Source organism: Manduca sexta, chromosome 25 (genome assembly GCF_014839805.1).
Source record: "Manduca sexta isolate Smith_Timp_Sample1 chromosome 25, JHU_Msex_v1.0, whole genome shotgun sequence".
NCBI lineage: Eukaryota > Metazoa > Arthropoda > Insecta > Lepidoptera > Sphingidae > Manduca > Manduca sexta.
The window spans coordinates 14,313,841-14,335,831 of NC_051139.1; the positions used below are offsets into that span (position 1 = coordinate 14,313,841).

Sequence of the window (21,991 nt, forward strand, 5' to 3'; positions counted from 1 at the left end):
AGGGCCGGACACAGCAAAGGGTCCTCACAGTGCCGTAAATGGTTTGCTAGCTAGATGGCATGGCGTTAGGGTTGCTGGAATATTTGTTGGGGTATATATGTTTTAATAATATATATATTTTATTGCAAGTCAGAAGGACTTTCGGTAATGCGTTTTTCTTTATTTGATACTGGTGTGAAGAAACGGATTAATTTTAACTGAAATAAAATATTTAAAAAAAAATTTAGTGAAATAAAAGTTGTTCGTTCAAGAGTGTATTAAACTGAGAGCAGATTTTAAAGTTTATAATATCATAACTTACGCTACTTATTCATTCGCAACGATATTAAGCTTTTTCTTAATTCAACGTAGAGTTGTATTTGATGAATTTAATTCCATTACTGCATGAATGCATAAATAATAATTTTCCCACATCCTCTTTGTCCGTCATTTCTTTGTTCGTAGCGTATTGCTGCGCTCGCGGCGCGGGCGGTGGCGGCGGCGGCGGTGGCGGCGCGCCGTTTCTATATTCCACATTTACTGTTTAACCCGATCCAGACTAGAGGCAACGTCCTCGTACGGTGGTTCAATAAAAACTTCACACGCTGTTTGTTTTTACGCTGTGGAGTGCGCGGGAGTGCGAGAGCGGCGGAGGCTGCGCTGCGCGGTGAGGTCAGTCCGCCGTCAGTCCGTGCGCAGTCGCCGGCGCCGACGCACGTGCCGCGCCGTGCCATGTCGCGCTAGCGCCGGCCATGGTGTACCCGGAGGCGGCCCACTGGGGCGCGCCCGACCCCGCGCTCGCGCCCCTCTACGACGACGTATACAGAGGTCAGCTGACATTTGCAACCTCCCGGCGTCCCGCCGCTATGCGACTGCAAGCTCTTTGTTGCTACAACCTGCCGTTCCTGTGCATATGCGACCCCCTTTTACCTTACCCTGCTGATTTGCAAATCCTGTTTGGTTGGGTCGTTCCGTTTAACACCAATTAACGAAGGCTTCGATAGTATTATTGTCGTAATGAGACGTATTTTTGTCTAGACGGCACCTATTATATATGTATGTATTGGATATGTATTTATTATATTCTGTGATTCATTATAATGTTTGTCGGTCGGTGTCGCGAGCTAGAGATCCCGCTGCTTTCGTCTCCGCTTGATCTTAACCAGTGCGAATTAAAATATGACTAATCCGACAGTGAAAGGTGAGTCAAAATATGTCTAGATGTTTCTGAGCGTTAAATATAACGTTTATTCGTGTGTTTGACTTTGAAACATTATATTCATGGGCTTAAAAGATGGGTTCACTAACAACGTACATTATTTGGTTTTGGTATCTCACTGCAGAACGACTCTACTTTCCATAAGAGCAAACTACTGCAATACAAATGTCACTGGAAAAATACCATTCCTCCAAAACATAAAGTAATACACAACTCAAATGAAATCAATATGCTCTACAAGCATTCCGATACGAATACACATTTGACTATCGGACCAGTTTGCAATTTCCTTCGGCAAGTATTAACGGCCTGATTAACATTTCAAATAAGAATCTAATCAGAGGGCCGCGAACTCCGCACTCGGCCAACTTCGCGACAAACTTCTTAATTGCTTGCTCGTTTGTTTATATTTTGTTTATCTGTTTTTTGAAGAGTTTGTAAGTGGTTTAATTTAGCTCATTTTGTAACAAAGGTGTTACTCGGCGATCGATTGTAGTCTTTGTTCGGATAGTTTTATGGTTCATTTTGGCTTGACAGGTATATACAAGGATAATGATTGATTATAGCGGCTATTTTACTTTGATATGTATGTTGACACGCGATTTCGTCTGCACGTTTGAGGAACAGCTGAAGCTAGTGTAATTCCAGAATATTTTGAGATTTATTCTGTTTGAGAATGCCAAGCGCCATTCAGTGCTTTATAATTCGAAGGTTTTGAAAAATGTTATTGTTTACTAGCTTTTGCTCGCGGCTCCGCCCACGTGAATAAGTGTTTTCAGGATAAAAGTCTCGCTTATATTTTTTCAGGATAAAAAGTAGCCTATAGCACTTATAAGTAATCAAGCTTCGTATTAGTGAAAATTAAAAATCGCCTTACTAGTTCTTGAGATTAGCTCGTTTACACAAACTCTTCAGCTTTATGTATATATTAGTACTAGTTTTTGCTCGCGGCTTCCCCCGCGTGATGGAGTTTTCCGGAATAAAAGACCCATTATATATTTTTCCGAGATAGACAGTAGTCTATAAGCTTTTCGGGGTCTTAAACTATCTCCATACAAAATTTTATAAAAATTCGTTCAGTAGATTTTGAGAAAATCGATCACATACATACAGACAGAAAAGGCGACTTTGTTTTATAATATGTATAGATAGATATAGATGAGCGATGTGGAACACAACCAGCTTCAGGCAGCATCAGGAACTTGGTCGTCGAATTATTCAGTTGTATAAAAAATCCAAGATCATAAGTACATAATATATTAAAACTTCATTTTTCTATGGTAATAAACTTTTTGTAAAAGTATCGTTCTACACATCCGTAATGTAAGTTATAGCTTCAGCGTTATTTATCCCTAGGGAACAATACATTTTCCAAGATAAAAACTGTCCTCCGTACTACATGAAAGTCAAAGTTTTAACTGATAACTCTTCGCAGTTAATAATAAACTTAGGATGGAGGATTATGAAAGTTCTGTGGCATAGCGGTCGAGGCATACTGAAACTATAAGTTACAGGTTCGATTCCAAAAATATACGATTTGCGAAGTTGTTTCTGGTCTGTCGAAAGTGAAAAGTCTTTATTAAAAAAACTATTGTATAAAATAAAATTGTAAAAAACATTATAAGGGCTGCAAACAACGCATTTATGTATTTATAAAACTACTATGGTTAGTAATATAATATGTACTTTATATACTCAGTAAATTTGCAAGTCAGTTAGTCGATTGAGAAATATATTTTACATATTAAAATAAGTTGTACGACATTTAAAAAAGTAGTTTCCGACTTAAGCAAGCGGCTCGTTAAGGTAATCAATCTATAGTTTTTACACACGACTATGCCAATATTAATCTCTCAGATAAAGAATTAACTTCTCAACATCCAGGGACAATATCTCTATTTGTACTCAGTATATTTTTTAATTCCTTTGAATGACGAGACGAGCTTGCCATTCACCTGATGGTAAGCGATACGATCGGCCATAAACAGTAGAAACACCATCCAACACCTTGAATTACAACTTATTGTTTGGTATTCCACTGCGCTCGCCATCCTGAGACATGAGATGTTAAGTCTTATATCCAGTAGTTAGGCTACAATGTTATCCAAACCGGAACACAACAGTGACTAAACACTGCTTGGCGGCAGAAATAGACATTGCGGTGGTACTTACCCAGGCGAACTCTTACATATGAGAGACCACTTGTATATATCTAAATAAACAAACTTCCTTTTAACACGAATATAGGTAGCGAATCATCCGTCTATTTTAGTAACTGAGACGCTAGGAATTCCGTCAGCGTTCCAAGTGTCCTTCAATCGATATTGTTTCTTTAATATCAACATTTGATACGCCTTTGTTATGCGTAACCTAGAGCGGGTTATTAAGCGAGATTTTATGGACTCTGAATATTTTATTGACACTATCAAGTATAAAAGATATATCTTGTCTTGTAAAAGAGTATTGGATAATGGATATATCGAATGCTTAGCATTATCGTGCACAGTGAATAATTTGTAATATGTAATATAACGCTCTTACTTATAAAAATTTGCAGAGCTATGCTTAGTTAAAACATAAATTAACTCGATCAGCTGTAAGTAAGAACCCGCTATCTTGCTTCTTAATAAGGTTTAAACTAGGAAAACGGTGATGTTATTGACAGCTATTTAAGCAATTCTTAATCACCTCTTAACGCTAAAACAAGTTTATAAGTAAGCCTGATAGACTCAGTCATTGGTATTGATTAATTTAAAAATATAATAATAGCCCTGTATTATATACTTCCCCACTGCTGAGTACGGGCCTCCTCTACTCCTGCTAGGGATTAGGCCTTAGTTCACCACGCTAATCTAGTGTGGATTGGTAAATTGGTTAATTAATTTATAAGTAACCTTTTGGGTTATTTTATTGATTTGATTGCAAAAGATGTATTTTAGTTCGATTGCATATATTTTGTAGCACAACAAATTATTTATTATCTAATTACTAAAGATTCATCTTGGCAATATGTACGGATGTATTTTATATACAAATAGATAGCGACCATCATGCGATAAATTGCCGCTGTGACACGTTAGAAAGCGCTGCGATTCGGAATCAGGTGTATTAAATGAATATTAACTAACATCTATGAAGAATCGTGTTTGTGGTTTAGTGGTATTGTACAGGACTGTCGATCAGGGGATCATAGATTCAATTTACGCGTTGGGAAATATCCGATGTAGATTTGTTTACCAGGATTTGCTCAGGATGGTTGAGAGAAAACTAAAACATTAAAACCGCGATAAAATCCGAAAAATAGTTTAATTTTAATGATTTTAAAATAATAATAATTATGTATATTAAAGTAGTATGGCGATAGGCTCGCCCCCTATCACATCATGGGACGGAACATATTTGGCGAAAAGTGGGTGCCCTAGTTGCGCCTCTGCATACCCCTTCGGGGATAAAATGCGTGATGTTATGTATGTATGTATATTAAAGTTTTGAATGATCACTTTGTATGTCCTCAGAATACATTAGTTACTTGACCTCAAGAGATGATTAAACTTATGAATCATTAGGTAAGTAGAGGCCTCAGACAACCGAGTTTACTGTACCATGCGACATGAATGAGCTTTCGCCATAAAGCGAACATATCAGTGTTTTGTGAAAATAGTAATATACTTAGGAAAAGCTTTTTGTCCGAAATCATAGATAGCTTTTTCAATTTATTACCATATAAAATATATTATAGAAATGGTGATTTATTTAACTGTAGAGTTCACGTTCGCATTGCAACGGTTAAATGAGATATGTCAAATTTCTTGTCACATGGAGTTGAGATAATAGACTTTTCGAAAATTCCCTTATAACGGGATAAATCGGTATATTGGTTGGTCCGTATAAATAAGTAGAGTCAAAAGCCAAGACAAAATTTTTCTTAAAACAAATTTCAATTAATTTTCAGTGACGGCATGACTTATAGATATCGCCATCTAGCGACAGAACGTTGTACTTCTTTTAATAGGATTGGCGCAAAAAGAATGAATACCAATTTCTCGCATGAAGTCATGATATTCTGTCATGCGATACAAAAGAATTGTCTTCAATGATTTTTTAAACGTTATAAAAAAGCAGGTACGTATTTGGATTTTTATCAGGGGTCCTATAATGTATGTAATATATAGTAGACCATAAATGAGCGACATGCACTGTTTTTTTATAATTAGTCGAAAAACTACCAATTAGTTTTGTTTTATACTTTGCTATGATAATATAATTTTAAGCATGTATTGCAATTTTCAATTATAGGTTTACCAACAACACATCCGATTTTTTCTCACTTTTTTTCTAGTTTTGTTATTTTAGAGCACTTAACTAACACACCAAACCCTTCTCAGCAATGAAAATATATTATCTTAGGGGGTCAGACCCAAACCTAAGTCCAGCCCTATCATCATAACGTCTCGAACGGTTGTTTTATTGATAATTGGGATCTACGGCTCACGTCGGTGCTTTGGTGCTCAATTAAAGCTTGAAAATTGAACTGTCTTAAGGAAATTCAAATTGTGATTTTATAGTAGGCATCTTGTTTACGATCGTCAATAAAGTCGATATTCAGTTTTGACGTACTCCCTCACGCCGTCTAGACGTTTAACTTTTATTTGAGTTTGGATATTCTTTTGTTTGTTAATTAGGTCAATGATTGAGGTTAGTGATTGCGGTTGGAGTTTATCTTTTGAATAAGGGTCAGTTTTGCAAGTCTTCGTGATAATCTACTAGCTTTTGCTTGCGATTTTGTTCGCGTAAAAAGAACCTGTTAAAAAGTCCAAAAATTACTGTATCGAAAAACACTATCTCTATGACAATAGTGCCATCTAACAAAACAGATAGAAAAATCCTCATATTTATCCATTTCTACGATAGAAAACTACCGGATTAGAAGAAGCCTATACATTAAACTAGGATGCGTTCTACCAGCGCGCTATCTAAAAATTTTGAACAATATTCGCAGTTATAATATTTGTAATGCTGAAGAACGTGTTAATCATCAAGGAGAAGACCGTACCTAGTCGTATAATTTTTATAAGAATAAAAGTTTAAAAAAAACATTTTTTAGAAGAAATCAAATAGATTGCTTTATGTTTTATTAGAATGGTACTACATTAAGAATGCCCAAAGTATTTCGATTCGATCTTTTATTGGTTTAAATTCTATTTGACGATATGAAAATACCTACGTAATGTTTAATATATAGAGGCGATTATATTTCTATTGAGAAAAAAATATCTTTTGCGTGTTTTTCCTTCATAAAACCCAAATATTGGAAGTTTCAAAGCTCCAAATATTAATAAAAAATTCTTTTAGGACGTACAAAATGTGAAAAGTAAATCGAAATACGTTTTATGTAGTAAATGTGCTTTTGATGGTTTATTTGATGTGTTAACATGCTTTTTCATCAGGATCATGAAATAAAAAAGTATAATTCATTAATTTTTTACTCTATTTATCTTTCTCATAAATGTGAACATGTGTATAATTGTTTGGATATATTTTTAAATTAAACGCTGAAATTATTGGGCCTATTTGGATAAAATTTCGTAAAAATAACTTCACCCTTGGATATTCAGGCTTATGAGCCCAAAAGTTTAATAGTTGGTGTTTTATTTTAGAAAAGAAGTAGGTAAACTATGAGAATTCATAAAAAAATATTTATCATCTGAATTCGTGCATATTCTGAGAACATCTAAGCACTAGTAAATGGAAATAAATTGTTAAAAAAACAATCTTATTTTACTTCTTACTTATATTATAAATGCTTGTGAAAATGTTTAGATGTTTGTTAGAAGTAAACTCAGAAACAGTTGCAGGGATTTGGATGTGATTTGTTAAATAGATAAATGTTAAATAGATGGCGCTGGTGTCGTACTGATGGCTCCCTTTGTATTGTTACAGCTGTTTAGATATTTTAGTAGAGGGATAGGCTTATCACGCGGGCCAAACGACGAGTAACACCTAGGTTAAAAGCATCGTCATAAGACACAGAAAGACCAATGCTGAATCCCTACCTGAAGGATTTCTAGATTAAATAATTAATAAAAATAATAATTAAAAAAAAAATCGTTCATAATTTTTTCCTTTTATTAACAGACGAAGGATTAAGATAATAGTATCCACATGTAACAGATCAATGACCTAATTTGGGTCAAGTTTTTTTCCGCCTGCGATGGAGACACAAAAAATTTAACATTTGCTAACAAGCAGTAATCTCTGTATTTAACTATAATCCTTATTGATAATATCTATTATATATAATCTTAGTATGCTGTAGATTTCTATAATACATAAATAATATTAATGTAACTCAGACATTTATCACAGGAAAGATTGGTAGAGACTAATGTAATATTTCCTTAGTACGGCTATTATAGGGGTCAAATTTACTTCTGTTTAAAGCATAAATTACTGCTAGCCGAATTTCGGTCACGGCGGCCAATCTCAAACGGCTTTCCGTACTTTTCGAGGCACGAGGGTATCACACCGCCAACTTCCTGACTCCGAACTTCGACTGAGTATTTTTTTTAAGATGGAGAAACCCAGTCACTATTATTTTGGCCCGGCCCGGTTCGAACCCCTTCAGCGCAGTGGTCGCACTTGTACCTTGTAAGATAATAACGCACCACCGATGCAGTCAATATGTTTACGCATATTTCGACATTTCATGAACTTTGTTGTCACTTTTTGAATTATTACCATCGAACAAAGTATCCTATAGCTATTATTACCATTCGACCAATCATGTCAAGATTATATTACTAGCTAAGATCTTTAATTTTCTGGGACAGGCAAGCAGGCAATTTTAGTTTCTTTAATTGAATTAATCAATAATCCTTGAACCATTTAAAACAAAACACTAATACTCAAACTATTTAAAACAAAAAAATCGCAACCTCATACTGAAGTCCAGTGTAAACTGTATCCTAAATTTTGCTAATTTGTAGCACGAACGTGGTTTACTGTTATTACTCTGTGCCGTTACCGCGTTGCAACCTGCAACCGGACGGACAATGTTGCAGTTTTTATTTACCTCCCAATGCGCAGACGCGACCGTTTCCAGTTACTGTTTCTTGGAACAAGTCTTTTGAATTTCAAGTGACATTGAAGCTAAAAATTTGAGACTTGATCAAATGACTATGAAATATGTTGAATAACTCATAATAAGTAATATTATTTGTGTGTGTACGGTTTAATTACTTTTTGTACTGTAACGATTTTTGGAGTCGGTTTTTCTTGTGTTGAAATTTTTTTATTTTCCCATTTTTTTTATTTATAAGGTATATCTAATTGAACCTTATACAATAAGATTTAGTCTCATTCTATTTAATTTTGAGGAATTCCCTGCTGCATTTTCAAAGTTCAACTTCCTATACCTACACAATTAAAATAAAATCATTTCGAAGCTACATAAAATCGAACTCAAAAAGAATTTATGGGTTAATAAATTATCGCAGAATAAACATAAAAAAAATATGATGAATTGATAAACCATCCTCGTTTGGATTCGGTCTAAAAAGGGTGGTAATGATGGATTTAAAAATACCAGTAACAAAACAAAAACCTTGTTCAATTTCTAGACTTCTGCAAAATAATAAACACTCATATAATAAATGAAGTATGAACCCTTATCAATAATTTTCTTAAAATGGTTAAACACTCGGAATAATCACTACGACAATTTGTCTCTTTAAATTATTTATTATCAGTAAGTGCTTTATTATAATGAAATAATTATAATAAATGTTCTTGTTGAATATACCGTTATTTAAGGCCATATAACATTTGTTAAACTTTATTAATTACAAGAACTCGGGGTTGTAAATAATAGATGGCGTTTAAATCAATAATAAATAATATCCTGCTTGTGTCTACCCTTTACAAACTAGAATCGATTTCTTTAAGCGATTATTTATTGATTTACTTTGCGTTGGTAAAGCCGACACGATATAAATAATAAGACAAGATTGATAAATAAATTAACGTCGTATGTACGCAGAATTATCCGGCTAGCACCTGCGTTTTACATGTAAGGATTAATGAGAGGACGTGCATATGCAAATAAACTCGAGTTTGCATATTAATTTGAAGTTTTTTATACGTTTTACGAGTACGTGTACATCGATAATGGACTTATAGGCAGAATTAAAGACTATTAAAAAAAAAGTGTTTAAAGCCTGTGCCGCGAGATGTCACTATATTCAAATGTGATTGCAACATGAAGTATTTGTCTCCGATGTATCTACGTAGGGTAGCAAAATGAGCCGAACATATCCGAATATAAAAATAATTTAGATAAACAAAATAACCTTCGCATAAATATTTAAATTAGGGCTTAATATCCTGCTTAAATTTATCTCGGGTCTCATCAAAATCGTTTTTACACAGATAATGTTTGACCTTTACTTTATATACCATAACAAATTAGTTTCATGTTGTCTACCATACATAATTTAGTAATTTTTCTCTTATAGTAACGATGTTTCTTTTTATAAATAAATTATAATGATATTATTAAGTTATTAAAGCATGCATAAATAGAGGTCTACATTTGTCTCTGGAGGATACCAAATTCCTTTCCTTATATCCTTACCCCATTGGGGTAAAACTGCTTGTCATAAACAAAACAGTGCCTGGCGGTCGTTATTGCCGGCACAATGAGTACGATTAAATTGCAGTCGCGTCGCCCGTTCACACTAATTATAGTTATAACTCTTTGTAATCGACTGCACTTAGCCTTAGTGTTGTACGATTTATCCAAGTCGATTAGGGAAACACTTGCGATTATTTTCGTGGCATTTAAAGATATAAATAGAATGTATAGAAATGAAATTGTGTATTTTATCCATATTTTTAGATCCCACAGTCAATACCAGGGGAAAACCTGCGAGTAGAATACTAAAATACCTCAGCTTAGTGACTGCAGCCTGCCTAGGTCTCAATGCCACCGGATCTTGGACCTAGGCACATAGGCAAAGGATGGGAACACCGTAGGTTCTTAGTCGGTAAAAAAAAAAAGCTTAGTGACTGCAGGGGCCTTGAGGAAAGTTAGGAGGTATCTGGGAACCGAGGTGTGGGGGAGGGGATGTCTATTTTATATTATACAAGCTAAAATTGAACTGAGTTCTATACAAAGTGGACAAAAGACCTGGTAAAGATCGCAAGAACTCGCTAGATCCAGGCTGCTTCCAATAGATTGAACTAAAAATTTTTAGGCGAGGCCATTGTTCAGCAGTTGACTAGCAAAGACCTTATATGATGATAAGTAAATTTAGTAAGTTCGTTTGTAATTTTTTTGACTACTGTGACGTTTCGGATTTTTTAACTTGTAGGAATTATCTTTGAGTAGCTTTGGGCTTTTATGTCGAGTAAAGATTTTAGTGCTACCGAAGTTCCAGATGATACCTAGTGTATAAATGGGCTAATAAATAGAAAAAATTACAAGCAACATATCAGTAAACTAATAGTTGAAACAGTATATATACTATAACTACGACTAATATACGACCTCGAGACGAACGAGTTCAGTAACTTACATTCGTGATAGTCTGAACCACAAAAAACATGTTAGTTAAACTAGATATTTTAGAATTACAAATTATTGCACGAACAAAACTTAGAGACTAAAATATGAGGCTATTAGTCTGGTTACTAGTGACAGTATATACTTTAACCTTTCAAAGCCGTGTGGTACTAGATTCATGGGGTATTCAAAATTGATGTAATATTATTTTATATATTAAAAATCTTCTCAATTCTGAAGCTAACTAATACGCTTCGGAGACCCCTATTTGCATTACAGCCTATCCTATTTGGGATCAAGACGTGAACTTGTATTAAAACCCCATGTGAAAGACCATTATAATAACACCTTAGGCTCAATAAAGCCTGTAGAAGCGACGACACCGTTGTCAATAAATTGCATCTGAACTCGCCTTAGCTATTTTTAGCCACGCGACCGCAAACTTGCCCGATTGTGAGGAGTTATGTGCTGTGTGACTCATCCCCTGCACAATCAAGTTTCGTTGTATAAATATATGCAATTTATTACTTTGTGACTTACGAGGATATAGAGTTTCCTTCTAAAGGTTAATGTGAGAGGACAATTTTTAAATTGCAAGGTGTTTTTAAGTTAAAATGGGTCTTGTTATGTAGCTCCTAAAATTCATAATCGAAAAATTAGACAGTTTTTACTATAGGATCATAACTTTATGTTCATGTTAGTTGTTCTTTTTATTATTGATATTTTATCGTCGGTCTGCATAATAAAAAATATAATGTTAAAAAAAATATCACATTTTTATATCCATTGTTATAGACACATCACTAACATAATGACATCTAGCGACACAAACCCGTATTTAAAAGGATATCTTTTAAATTTCGAATAAACTATGATCACGTGACTTCCAAGAAACTCGACTCCAAGCATATCTCAGAAGCGACATGACGAATGCGCGTGTAATATAAAAAAACAAATGATCCGCCCGTCAGACGCTGGCCAGACGTTAAACAGGTCTATTTATAGTAACCGCGTTTCCCACGAACGCCCTTATAATTTGCACGCCTGCCCGATTGTGTGGTGTTTTTATTGAACCTCTTTAGGAGCCGATTAGTCGTTTAAAATAGCCTACTGGATATACACTTCGATTATTGGCCATTAGGGACTATTTTGGTTCCAATTGATAGCCTTATAAAGATTTTTAAAAACGAGTAAAGGTTAGGTAAAGTTTTATCAACAAGCGGGTTAGGTGCTCTTAGATTTGACATAGCCACTAGGCGCCAGAATGTGTTATGATGTGGCTTTTCTAATGCTATGAATGATGAAGAACTTTCTGTTCACCTGATGGTAAGCGATACGACCACCCATACACAGTAGAATGACCATCCAACACCTTGAATTACAAAGTATTGTTTGGTATACTACTGCGCTCACCTTCTTAAGACATGAGATATTAAGTCTTGTTATGTCCAGAAGTTACACTGGCTACAATGTCATTCAAACCGGAACCCAACAGTGACTACATAATGCTGTTAGGCGGCAGAAATAGACATTGCGATGGTACCTACCCAGGCGGACTCTCACATATGAGAGACCTACCACCAAGCTTCAGGAAACCTGTCGATATTTATATGTCACGAGCCATCATCACTTAAGTAAGGCCTTGTATTCTTCCATGCTCACATACTCCCAACTTGGCTAGCGTATATGCGTTATATCTCTGCCTAGCCCTAAAAAACGGGTTATTAAAATATAGAAACCATTAGTACGAAGTGCTAAGTAGGCAGCATAATTTTTAAGCCAAAATAAAACAAGGCACATTAGGTAGCGCCGGCATTCGTTTCCAAACGTTAATGGAAGGTAAACAGCGGGATTGCAGTGCTGTAAACCACTTATATTTCATTCCAGACTGTTATTTAAGCACTTAATTATCTTAAAATGTCTGCTTTTCCACGTTGCGGGAAGCGGTAAATGTAATGTTAAGTATTAGGAACACGCGACATGTTACTGTGCTCGCATAGTGTTGTAGTTTGGTGAATTAGAACATTTCACAAGACGAGAAAATTCCTAGGTCCTAAACGTAATTGTGGAAAATGTAGAAACCATGGTAATAATGGAGTAACTTTAATATATAAAGATCTGCTAATGATACGTATTCGCGTTCGTCATCTAGGAACATTATAACCTTAAAACAAATATTTTAAACTAGCTTCCGCCCGCAGCTTCGCCCGCGTGGATTTCGGACTTCAAAAATGGAGGAGGTGCTCAATTTGTCGGGATGTTTTTTTAATGTATGGTGGTATGCAGGTGGTCCGATTGTCCGGTCAGGGTCTGATGATGGGATTCAGTATTCACGCGTGATGGCTTATTATTAGCATATCATGCATAACTTTGGTGTTTCTATACCGATTTCTATGATTCTATTTATGGCATATTTAATAATGTTAACTTTTTTAATTAGGGATGACTGAGAGTGTTATAAACGTAAGAGTAGACAAATATAATAAGAAAGCTTCGAACTGCTAAGCTATCGGGAGTTACACGTGTTATTGTGAGTCAACCATAAAAGATAGACGTATGCTGTCGTGGGATATTTTTTACATAATTTTAAGGAGAACATTTCCGTCATACATGATTTCTGTGTAGCTTTAACCATTAAGGTAGCACACGCGACGGAAGCTTAAAAATGGAGTAACTTCTCCCGTTTTCCCAACATTTCCCTTCACTGCTCTGCTCCTATTAATTGTAGCGTGATGAAAAGTATACTATAACCAGCACAGGAGTATGACAAATAATTGTACCAAGTTTCGTTAAAATCCGTCGAGTAGTTTTTGTTTCTATAACGGTTATACAGACAGACAGACAGACAGACAGACAGACAGACAGACAGACAGACAGACGGACAGACAGACAGACAGACAGACAAAAATTTTACAAATTGCATTTTTGGCATCAGTATCGATCCCTAATCACCCCCTGATAGTTATTTTGGAAATATATTTCATGTACAGAATTGACCTCTCTACAGATTTATTATAAGTATAGATAGATAGAAAGTAATTTTACCCGCCATTGAATAGCCTTTAACATTATTGGTAGCGTATGAGTGTAAGACCTTTATCTTCCTTAAAAGAAAGAGACGGCATATTTTTGTGTTATGAACACATTCTAATGCGGAAATGAGAACCAAGACTTTCAGTTTATTCTCTGTTACCAGATAAGTGTAAAGAAGCAATGGTTTTAAAATGAATTCACTGGACAGAATACTGGACACGCGAAATATATACAAAAGTTTAATTATGAAAAGAAGCTTACGTACTGTAAAAACTGAGTTTGTTTTAAATAAGTTGGTACAGTCAGCAGCAATATTAACGCTGTGTATTTTAGAATATAACGTATTTGGGGCCGTAGACAAAATATCTTTCTACCTTCGTTTTGACGTTATTTATGAGAACAAATTATAGCGATAGATTTATTGATAGGATATGTCATTGCTATATATTTTTGGTGTTTTATATTAGCGTTAACGATTTTAGAAAGATATCTTAGCACCGGACTTTGTTTTCTATGGAATAACTCAGCCCACTCAGGATATAAGACAAATTTTCAAAATTCATAACCCAGGCAAAAATTATGAAATTTATTATAATGCTAACATATTTATGAAGATTAATAACAAAATGACAAGTATTTGGATATATAATAACTTTTACAAAGGGTTCTGATGACGTGAAATTTTTTTCTAGAAAATTCTTAAAGGCGTCTGTTTTTTATTTATCATTCTCCATTCATACAACCTTCATCTATACAAAAATTGCTCTATACCTAAAAAACAAACTAACAAAAACACGCAGAATATTATCACAACTAAGTAAGGTTACTAAGGATATTAAAAAATATTCTAGGCGACTGTACCGCACGGGTAACATTTCAAAGGCAAAGTCAAAATATTTTTATTCATGTCTGCTTTGAAGGTTCTTATGAATAGTAAAATTTTGCACAGTCTAGCTCCACACCAGAGGTTTCTGAATAATGCAAGAAACTCGTGTTACTTCCAAATTCGTTGTAAAAATTAACTTGGATAACATTAATGCAAGCATTTCTTACCTTGGCAATGTTAAGCGGTTCTATGTTTTGCAATGGTTTCTTTGGCAATGTTTTATCTTCTTGTTACATCATCCAAGCGACTTCTGGGTCTCGTAATGCAGTTTGCAAAAAATATTTATTGTACTTTCTAAGTTCTTGCTCAAGTCTAAAGGGTAATTTGCTTGAGAAGGGTTTATCGCACTTATGGGGAAGAGGTTGGCTATATTATTTTAAATGTCCGTAGTTATAAGTGATCTTAAGTGTTTTTAAAAATTATAATAATATTTATTATTATAAATTATTTTGACGTATTGTAAGTGAAACACTATTCGCCTGCGTGATAAATAAATTACAGCGGTCAACACGATTTTTGAGTCTGGCTCCTGAAAGCGAAATTTTGGTTTCTCCTATGTTACAAATAAATAAAAAAAATAACTGTTCCGATCAAAGTTTGCTTTTGTAGAAACTAGAGCAATTTTACTAAGTTTAAAAAAATACATACAAATTTTTATACCACCTCTGTAATTTTATTTAAAATTACGATAAAAAAAGTTTTTATTGAACATCAAAGTCTTTTTTATACAAGAATTATGACTAATAATAGCAAACAAATAGAAAATAACAAAAAATCATGTTCAAAAATGTTTTTTTTTTAATGGATCTTTTATGTTCGTGTGCGTATTAATCCCCAAATGTAATCTCCCATCATACTCTCGTTGTACTGCTCTTGGTAATATCGTTCAAAGTCCATTACATCTTGGTAAAAACGTTCTCCCTGCTCCTCTGAATAGGCACCCATATTATCTTTAAATTTGTCCAGGTGAGCATGTAGCATATGGAGTTTATGGGACATTCTGCATCCCATCAATTTAAAACTTTCAAGCATAGTTTCAATGAACTTTTCATAATTGTCGACTCTGTGATTTTCAAAAAAACAATTGACTACTGCTTTCAGACGCTTCCAGGATTATTTTTCGTGAGCAATAAGGAATTTTATGAAATCATCGCTGCTCATTATTTATTTTATTTGTGGTCCAACGAAAATACCAGTTTTAACTTTAGCTTCAGATAATTTGGGAAAAAATCTCTTTAAATATTCAATAGCTTCAGAATTATGATCTAGAGCTTACAGAAATTGCTTCATTAGCCCTAACTTGATATGTAACGGTAGCATCAATATTTATTTAGGCTCTACTATTGGTTTCACTTTCACATTATATTTTCCAATTTGAAATTAACACAAGCACCGTGAGGCACCCATTTCTTATTTTGATTCCGTATTTTAAGATTATAATAAGCGTCATAGGCTTCGCAATGCTTCAAAATCGTTGCCGAAGCAAATTTCTTACTTCTTACTTTAATAAATTCACCGCAAATAAAACAGAATTAATCAACATTCTGTTTACACTTTCTTGGTGCCATTTTCTAACCAAGTACCACATAAAAGTCGGTTGTTACAATTCAAATATACTTTTTTTTAAATAGTAATAGACTAGTAAACACTCACTACTGCCGTTCAGACATAATTCACAATTTGCAATTAAAATGATCAAAATGCTACCGCCTATTCCTCATAAGCATCATTTAAAATCTTCAAAACGTACTTATCAACATAAATCAGACAAAAGCAAACTTTAAGGGTTAAAAATAGATATCGGAGTGTTTTTCGATGTTTGGAATCAGAATTCAAGCATTAGAACAGAAACAAAAAAAAAAAAATTTTTTTTGTCGACTTGTGTTATTTTATATTATTTTGAGACAGCGCTTGATTTTTACAGACCGCTGGCTGGTTTAAAAATGATTTCAAATATTGAAAATAATTTGTTAAAGCGAATCGACAATTATTGATATTTTTATTCATTACTAGCTTTTGCCCGCGGCTCCGCCCGCGTTATAAAGTTTTTCAGGCTAAAGTTTTCCGTTATAAAAGTAATAGTTTCCCGGGAGCCTATGTTCTTCCCAGGGTCTCAAACTGTCTCCATACCAAATTTCATCTTAATATGTTGGGTAGTTTTTGAGTTTAACACGTTCAGGCAGACAGATGCAGCGGAGGACTTTGTTTTATAATATATTTTTTAGAACTTTTTAAGAGGAACGATCCCGTCATACATCATTGTTGCATAACTTTAACCGTTTACGCAGCGCAGGCAACGCAAGCTCTCAAAACTAATAATTTTCCCCGTATTTGCAACATGTTTCTTTACTGCTCCGCTCCTATTGGTCATAGCGTGATGATATATAGCCTATAGCACTCCACGAACAAAGGGCTATCCAACGCAAAAAGATTTTTTCAGTTTGGACCGGTATTTCCTGAGATTAGCCATTACTGCTCCGCTCCTATTGGGTATAGCGTGATGATATATAGCCTATAGCACTCCATGAACAAAGGGCTATCCAACGCAAAAAGAGTTTTTCAGTTTGGACCGGTAGTTCCTGAGATTAGCCATTACTGCTCCGCTCCTATTGGGTATAGCGTGATGATATATACTCTATAGCATTTCACGAACAAAGAGCTACCCAACGCAAAAAGAATTTTTCAGTTTGGACCGGTAGTTCCTGAGATTAGCCATTACTGCTCCGCTCGTATTGGGTATAGCGTGATGATATATAGCCTATAGCACTCCACGAACAAAGGGCTATCCAACGCAAAAAGAATTTTTCAGTTTGGACCGGTAGTTCCTGAGATTAGCCATTACTGCCCCGCTCCTATTGGGTATAGCGTGATGATATATAGCCTATAGCACTCCACGAACAAAGGGCTATCCAACGTAAAAAGAATTTTTCGGTTTGGACCGGTAGTTCCTGAGATTAGCGCGTTCAAACAAACAAACAAACAAACAAACTCTTCAGCTTTATATAATAGTATATAGAAGTATATAGATTAACAACTGAAGTTAGCTAAAATTGAGTTTCTCGAAGCCGACCACTATTTATGTACTATGTATTTTGAGACTATGCAATTTTGTCGCGTTCGCGATTCACTTTTACTTTTGTTGAGTTTCAGAACGCGATATTAGATCCTCCAACGCGCACGCGAATTTGAACTTTATGCAGCGGTAATAAATTACAAATTGACTCTCCATTTTATTTAGAAAACGTTTGTATGGGAAATAGAAAAATGCTGTTTTGAGGATTTTCCCGGCAATTATTCGAATTTTTCTCACCTTTTAAACCTTCCCTAGACCTCCACGAATAATTCAAGACCAAGATAAGATAAATCCGTTCAGCCGTTCTCGAGTTTTAGCGAGACTAACGAACAGCAATTCATTTTTATATATATAGATATATTCTGCAATTAGGTATGTTTTTTGTAAGTTTAATGTGAGGAATCTTCCCACACCCGTTTCGAAATGAGAAATCTTTCTGCTTATAGTTATTATTATATATTATGGTAATCAATTATAATCGCAAATAGATTGTCTTGTATTACCTCTACTTGTATAACTATAAATTAATTTTGCATAAATTTGTGTAGTGCTGTCGCAAATAACCTAACAATAACTTACGTATAATGATTTCTTATGTTTAATAAAAAAAATTGCGAATTTTATCCTGTTTTTTTTTTATATTATAATTTTTTTCTGATGTTACGAAGGCTACCAAGTCCTCGAAATAATTTTATTTCAATAAATTATGTAACTCAATCGCTTCTAATTATACATAATTTATCTGTTTGTCAAACCGTAACTATTTCCGTTCGCATACAATTTCTCCAGAATTTCTCACCACTTTCTATATACATTATAACGAAGAGTTCTCGTGAGAACGCTTCAACTGTTAAAAAATCATAATTGTGTGTATCTTGTAATAAAACAGTTATGTTTAATTGTTCTAAACGCGTATTAATATTAGACGATTGGTCATAGTTCAAGTCAATGTCTAGGATATATAATTTGATGAAGGAACAATCGATTTAGAAATAACATTGATATTATCATTTGGCTTTAATATACAGGGTCATTTTGACATTGCGTTACTAAATGAAACCGCATACTCATCTTCATATTTGTTGACATTGTGCCAAAAAATCATCCATTAATAACGAATACTTTCACTAAAAATCCTGGATTTAATTTTCTGATTTTATTTACCATTTTGTAGTTTATTGCAAATATGGCGAGTGCGTGAGTGTATTCTGACTAAAAGTATGACGTTGCCGCTGCGACGAATTCTCTTAGAGAAGTAGTAGCGGCATTAGGGCGCGTAAAATTTAAATGCCTTATTTTGTTTGAAGCTCACACTTTTTTAGTTTACATCTACGGTTGAAGTAACTTATTGTAAAGTGTTATTTCTAAGTTGGTAAGTATGTATTTTCATTTAGTAACGCGATGTCAAAATGACCCTGTATTAAAACTTAAATCTAATGGCCAGCACACATTAAGACTGAGCGATGCAGCGCTGTGAAGTCTCATAGTCGAGTTGACCGTTACAGATCCTCTTAATTTAAAGATAGAGGTTAAAAATCCGTCTCATTAATCTAGTGGCCGCGTACTAAGACTGCACAGGATTTAAATCAGTGATAGATTAAGTGTTCGTTTTCGATTGGAAAGAGAGAAATTCGTTTGGACAAGATTAACCCAGGATTGTGACTTTGCCCAATATTTACTGGTGGTAGGTCTCTCATATGTGATAGTCCGTATGGCAGGTACCACCACAATGTCTAATTCTTCCGCCAAATAGCAGTGTGTAGTCACTGTTGTGTTCCGATTTGAAGGACATTGTAGCTAGTGTAGCTACTGCACATAATAAGACTTAACATCTCATGTCTCAGGATGACGAGCGCAGTGGAATACCAAACAATACTTTGTAATTCAAGGTGTTGGATGGTGCTTTTAGGTGGTCGTATCACTTACCACCAGGTAAACGGCCAGATCGCCTCGTCATTCGAAACAATAAAAAAAATTATAGATACACACCTTACTATATTGGTTATAAACTTTATAAAGTATTTATTACCAGTGCTTATTCCTATCAATTCTGTGATAAAGGGGTGTTTAAAGATCATTAAACAGCAGTACGCCGTAGTTTGTAACCTTTTACGAACTAAATACGACATTTCGAACCTTTGCCGCATCATTTAGTTACGTCTTAACTGTTCCTGCAATATACGATAGTTTAACTGAAGCGTGAAGAAGCAATTAAGCAGTTCGGTATAGTTCTAATGATCATCAAGAGGTGTCCACGACGGTTGGTACACTGCATCATGCTTACCGTTGGGTGTGCTTTGTAATTTTGGCAAAGTTACTCCTCAATTAAGAAACAGTAGTTATTGCGAAATACAAAGTAAGCAATCATTGTAAGTAATCAAATATTTTGTGAGATATTTCATTGACAAAGAATGTTCCCTAGTATATCGAAGTGTACCTCAAATAAAATAAGCACCTCTATTGCTTGCTGCGTTGTTTGCTTGTTATCCTTCTGAACTATCATACTTTAAAGTGGGGACGATATACTTTTACGCATGTATTATGGCAGAAATAATTTGGATTAGTTTTGAGCGCTAGTCTGACTTTCACTGTTAAAGGATTTATTGCAAACACTGTCCTTCATAATAATGTTATATATTAAAAGCGATGGGACAAACTAAGCAATAAGCTATCTGAAAGTGCTTATGAAACGCATAAATCACGTAACAAAGCTCTTAGGAGATTGCTTTTGGATCTCGATAAATCATTATGAAATGTGACATTCAAGGAATGTTATTTTGTCAGAAATGTGTTGTAATGTGAAATTTTTGCCTTTAATTAAAAACGTTTATTGATAGTTTTAAATATCGAATTAGGAGACAGAACATATTCTGTCAAGTCCCATAGGATTTATATACCTTTGAAAAACGGCGGTACATTCTGTGTGCCATAATCAAGATATATTCCAAATAAGCGACAATAAATAAAGGGATTAGTCATAACAAAATTAAAAAAAAAACAAATTGCCAATGAAAAAGTTACCGGTTGTAATTGGCCAACACAAATTCGCAGCGATGATCTAAAGAGGATTATAGCAATAAAACTGATTGAAATGAGCTCACCGTTCCAATTTTAAATTTAAAAACGTTGAACCACATAGAGCCTGGCTACGGTACGGCGTGACTGACGCTGACAGAATTCCATTTTCAAATTTTTGTATGTAAATATTGCGATAGACGTAAAATGTGCATTTTGTATGGAATTATGTGATTGAACTTTTGCGACTGACGTTAGTTAGGTATATCGCGTATAGTGCGGATTTATACGTTTATAGATCAATATTTTTCATTTATTTCTAGCTGTTAATTTCATGTACAGTTTTAACGACCTAGTAATAGTATGAACTTAAGTTGTTAGTGTACTTGGGGATTTCCTAACTACTTGAATTTTTTTTGATACAACTGTATAATTATTTGGGTAATGTCTTAAAGGAAATTACAATGTTATATTTAATGCAGAAGCTATCCGAGCATAGTCGAGAGATCGCTATGGAAATTTAATATGGCGCCTATTTTATTTCGGCCACGGGTGAGTTTCAGGTGAAACCATAAATTTTGAATTCAATGCTTAAAAAAGGAAATCGGATTTTTTTGTGATATTTCCGTTGATGGACGTAAAGGTCGGCGGCGTCCATTTTCAGTTGCGGTATATCCTTGTGTATCAGATGATTAATTTAAATTTAGGTGGAATTTCGTAATTAAATATATTTGCTGGTATTATTTTAACTAGAATTTAATTCTGCTTCCTTCTGAATGGTTTTCAGTATTAAAAAAAAGATGATTAAAATCAAAGCTAAACACCTAAATACAATAAACTCATGACATCTAATTAAATTACTACGTAATAAGACTTCTGCATAAAAAATACTTTAAAACAAGCTGTATCATAGACTCTCGAAAACCGAATGAAAGTTCAATAAATGTATACATACACGCCAACAATGCCTATCAAACTGCCATTTCCCGCAGCGGATTAACACAACCTGTTGTTAAACCTAGCTTGTAAAATAGTTTCAATATTCAAGCAATTTTTTCCAATACCAACAACATTTATGAGGGAGGAGGGGTCGATTTTTTTCCTATCCCTATATCGTTTATTAGAAGGTGGAGGGGGGGGGGGTAGCCACGTATCAAATTATCAAATAACGAACCTCGCCCCTCCTTCGATACCCCTATGAGATATAGAATACAAACCGTATAA

General features: G+C 34.5%; 1 protein-coding gene across 2 annotated transcripts in view; it reads left to right on the top strand.

Annotated features, from left to right (window-relative positions):
• Positions 1-611: 611 nt before the first annotated feature.
• The window catches only part of LOC115441458 (protein limb expression 1 homolog), a 31,712-nt gene continuing 10,332 nt past the window's right edge, over positions 612-21,991 (top strand). Inside the window, exon 1 of one of the 2 annotated variants that reach the window (XM_030166250.2) lies at positions 612-807. In XM_030166250.2, coding sequence (XP_030022110.1) covers positions 732-807 — 76 coding nt within the window. In that variant the 5' untranslated portion in view covers positions 612-731. Of the gene's footprint in view, positions 808-835; positions 1,181-21,991 lie in introns of those variants that run through there. The other variant, XM_030166252.2, reaches the window with a different exon arrangement.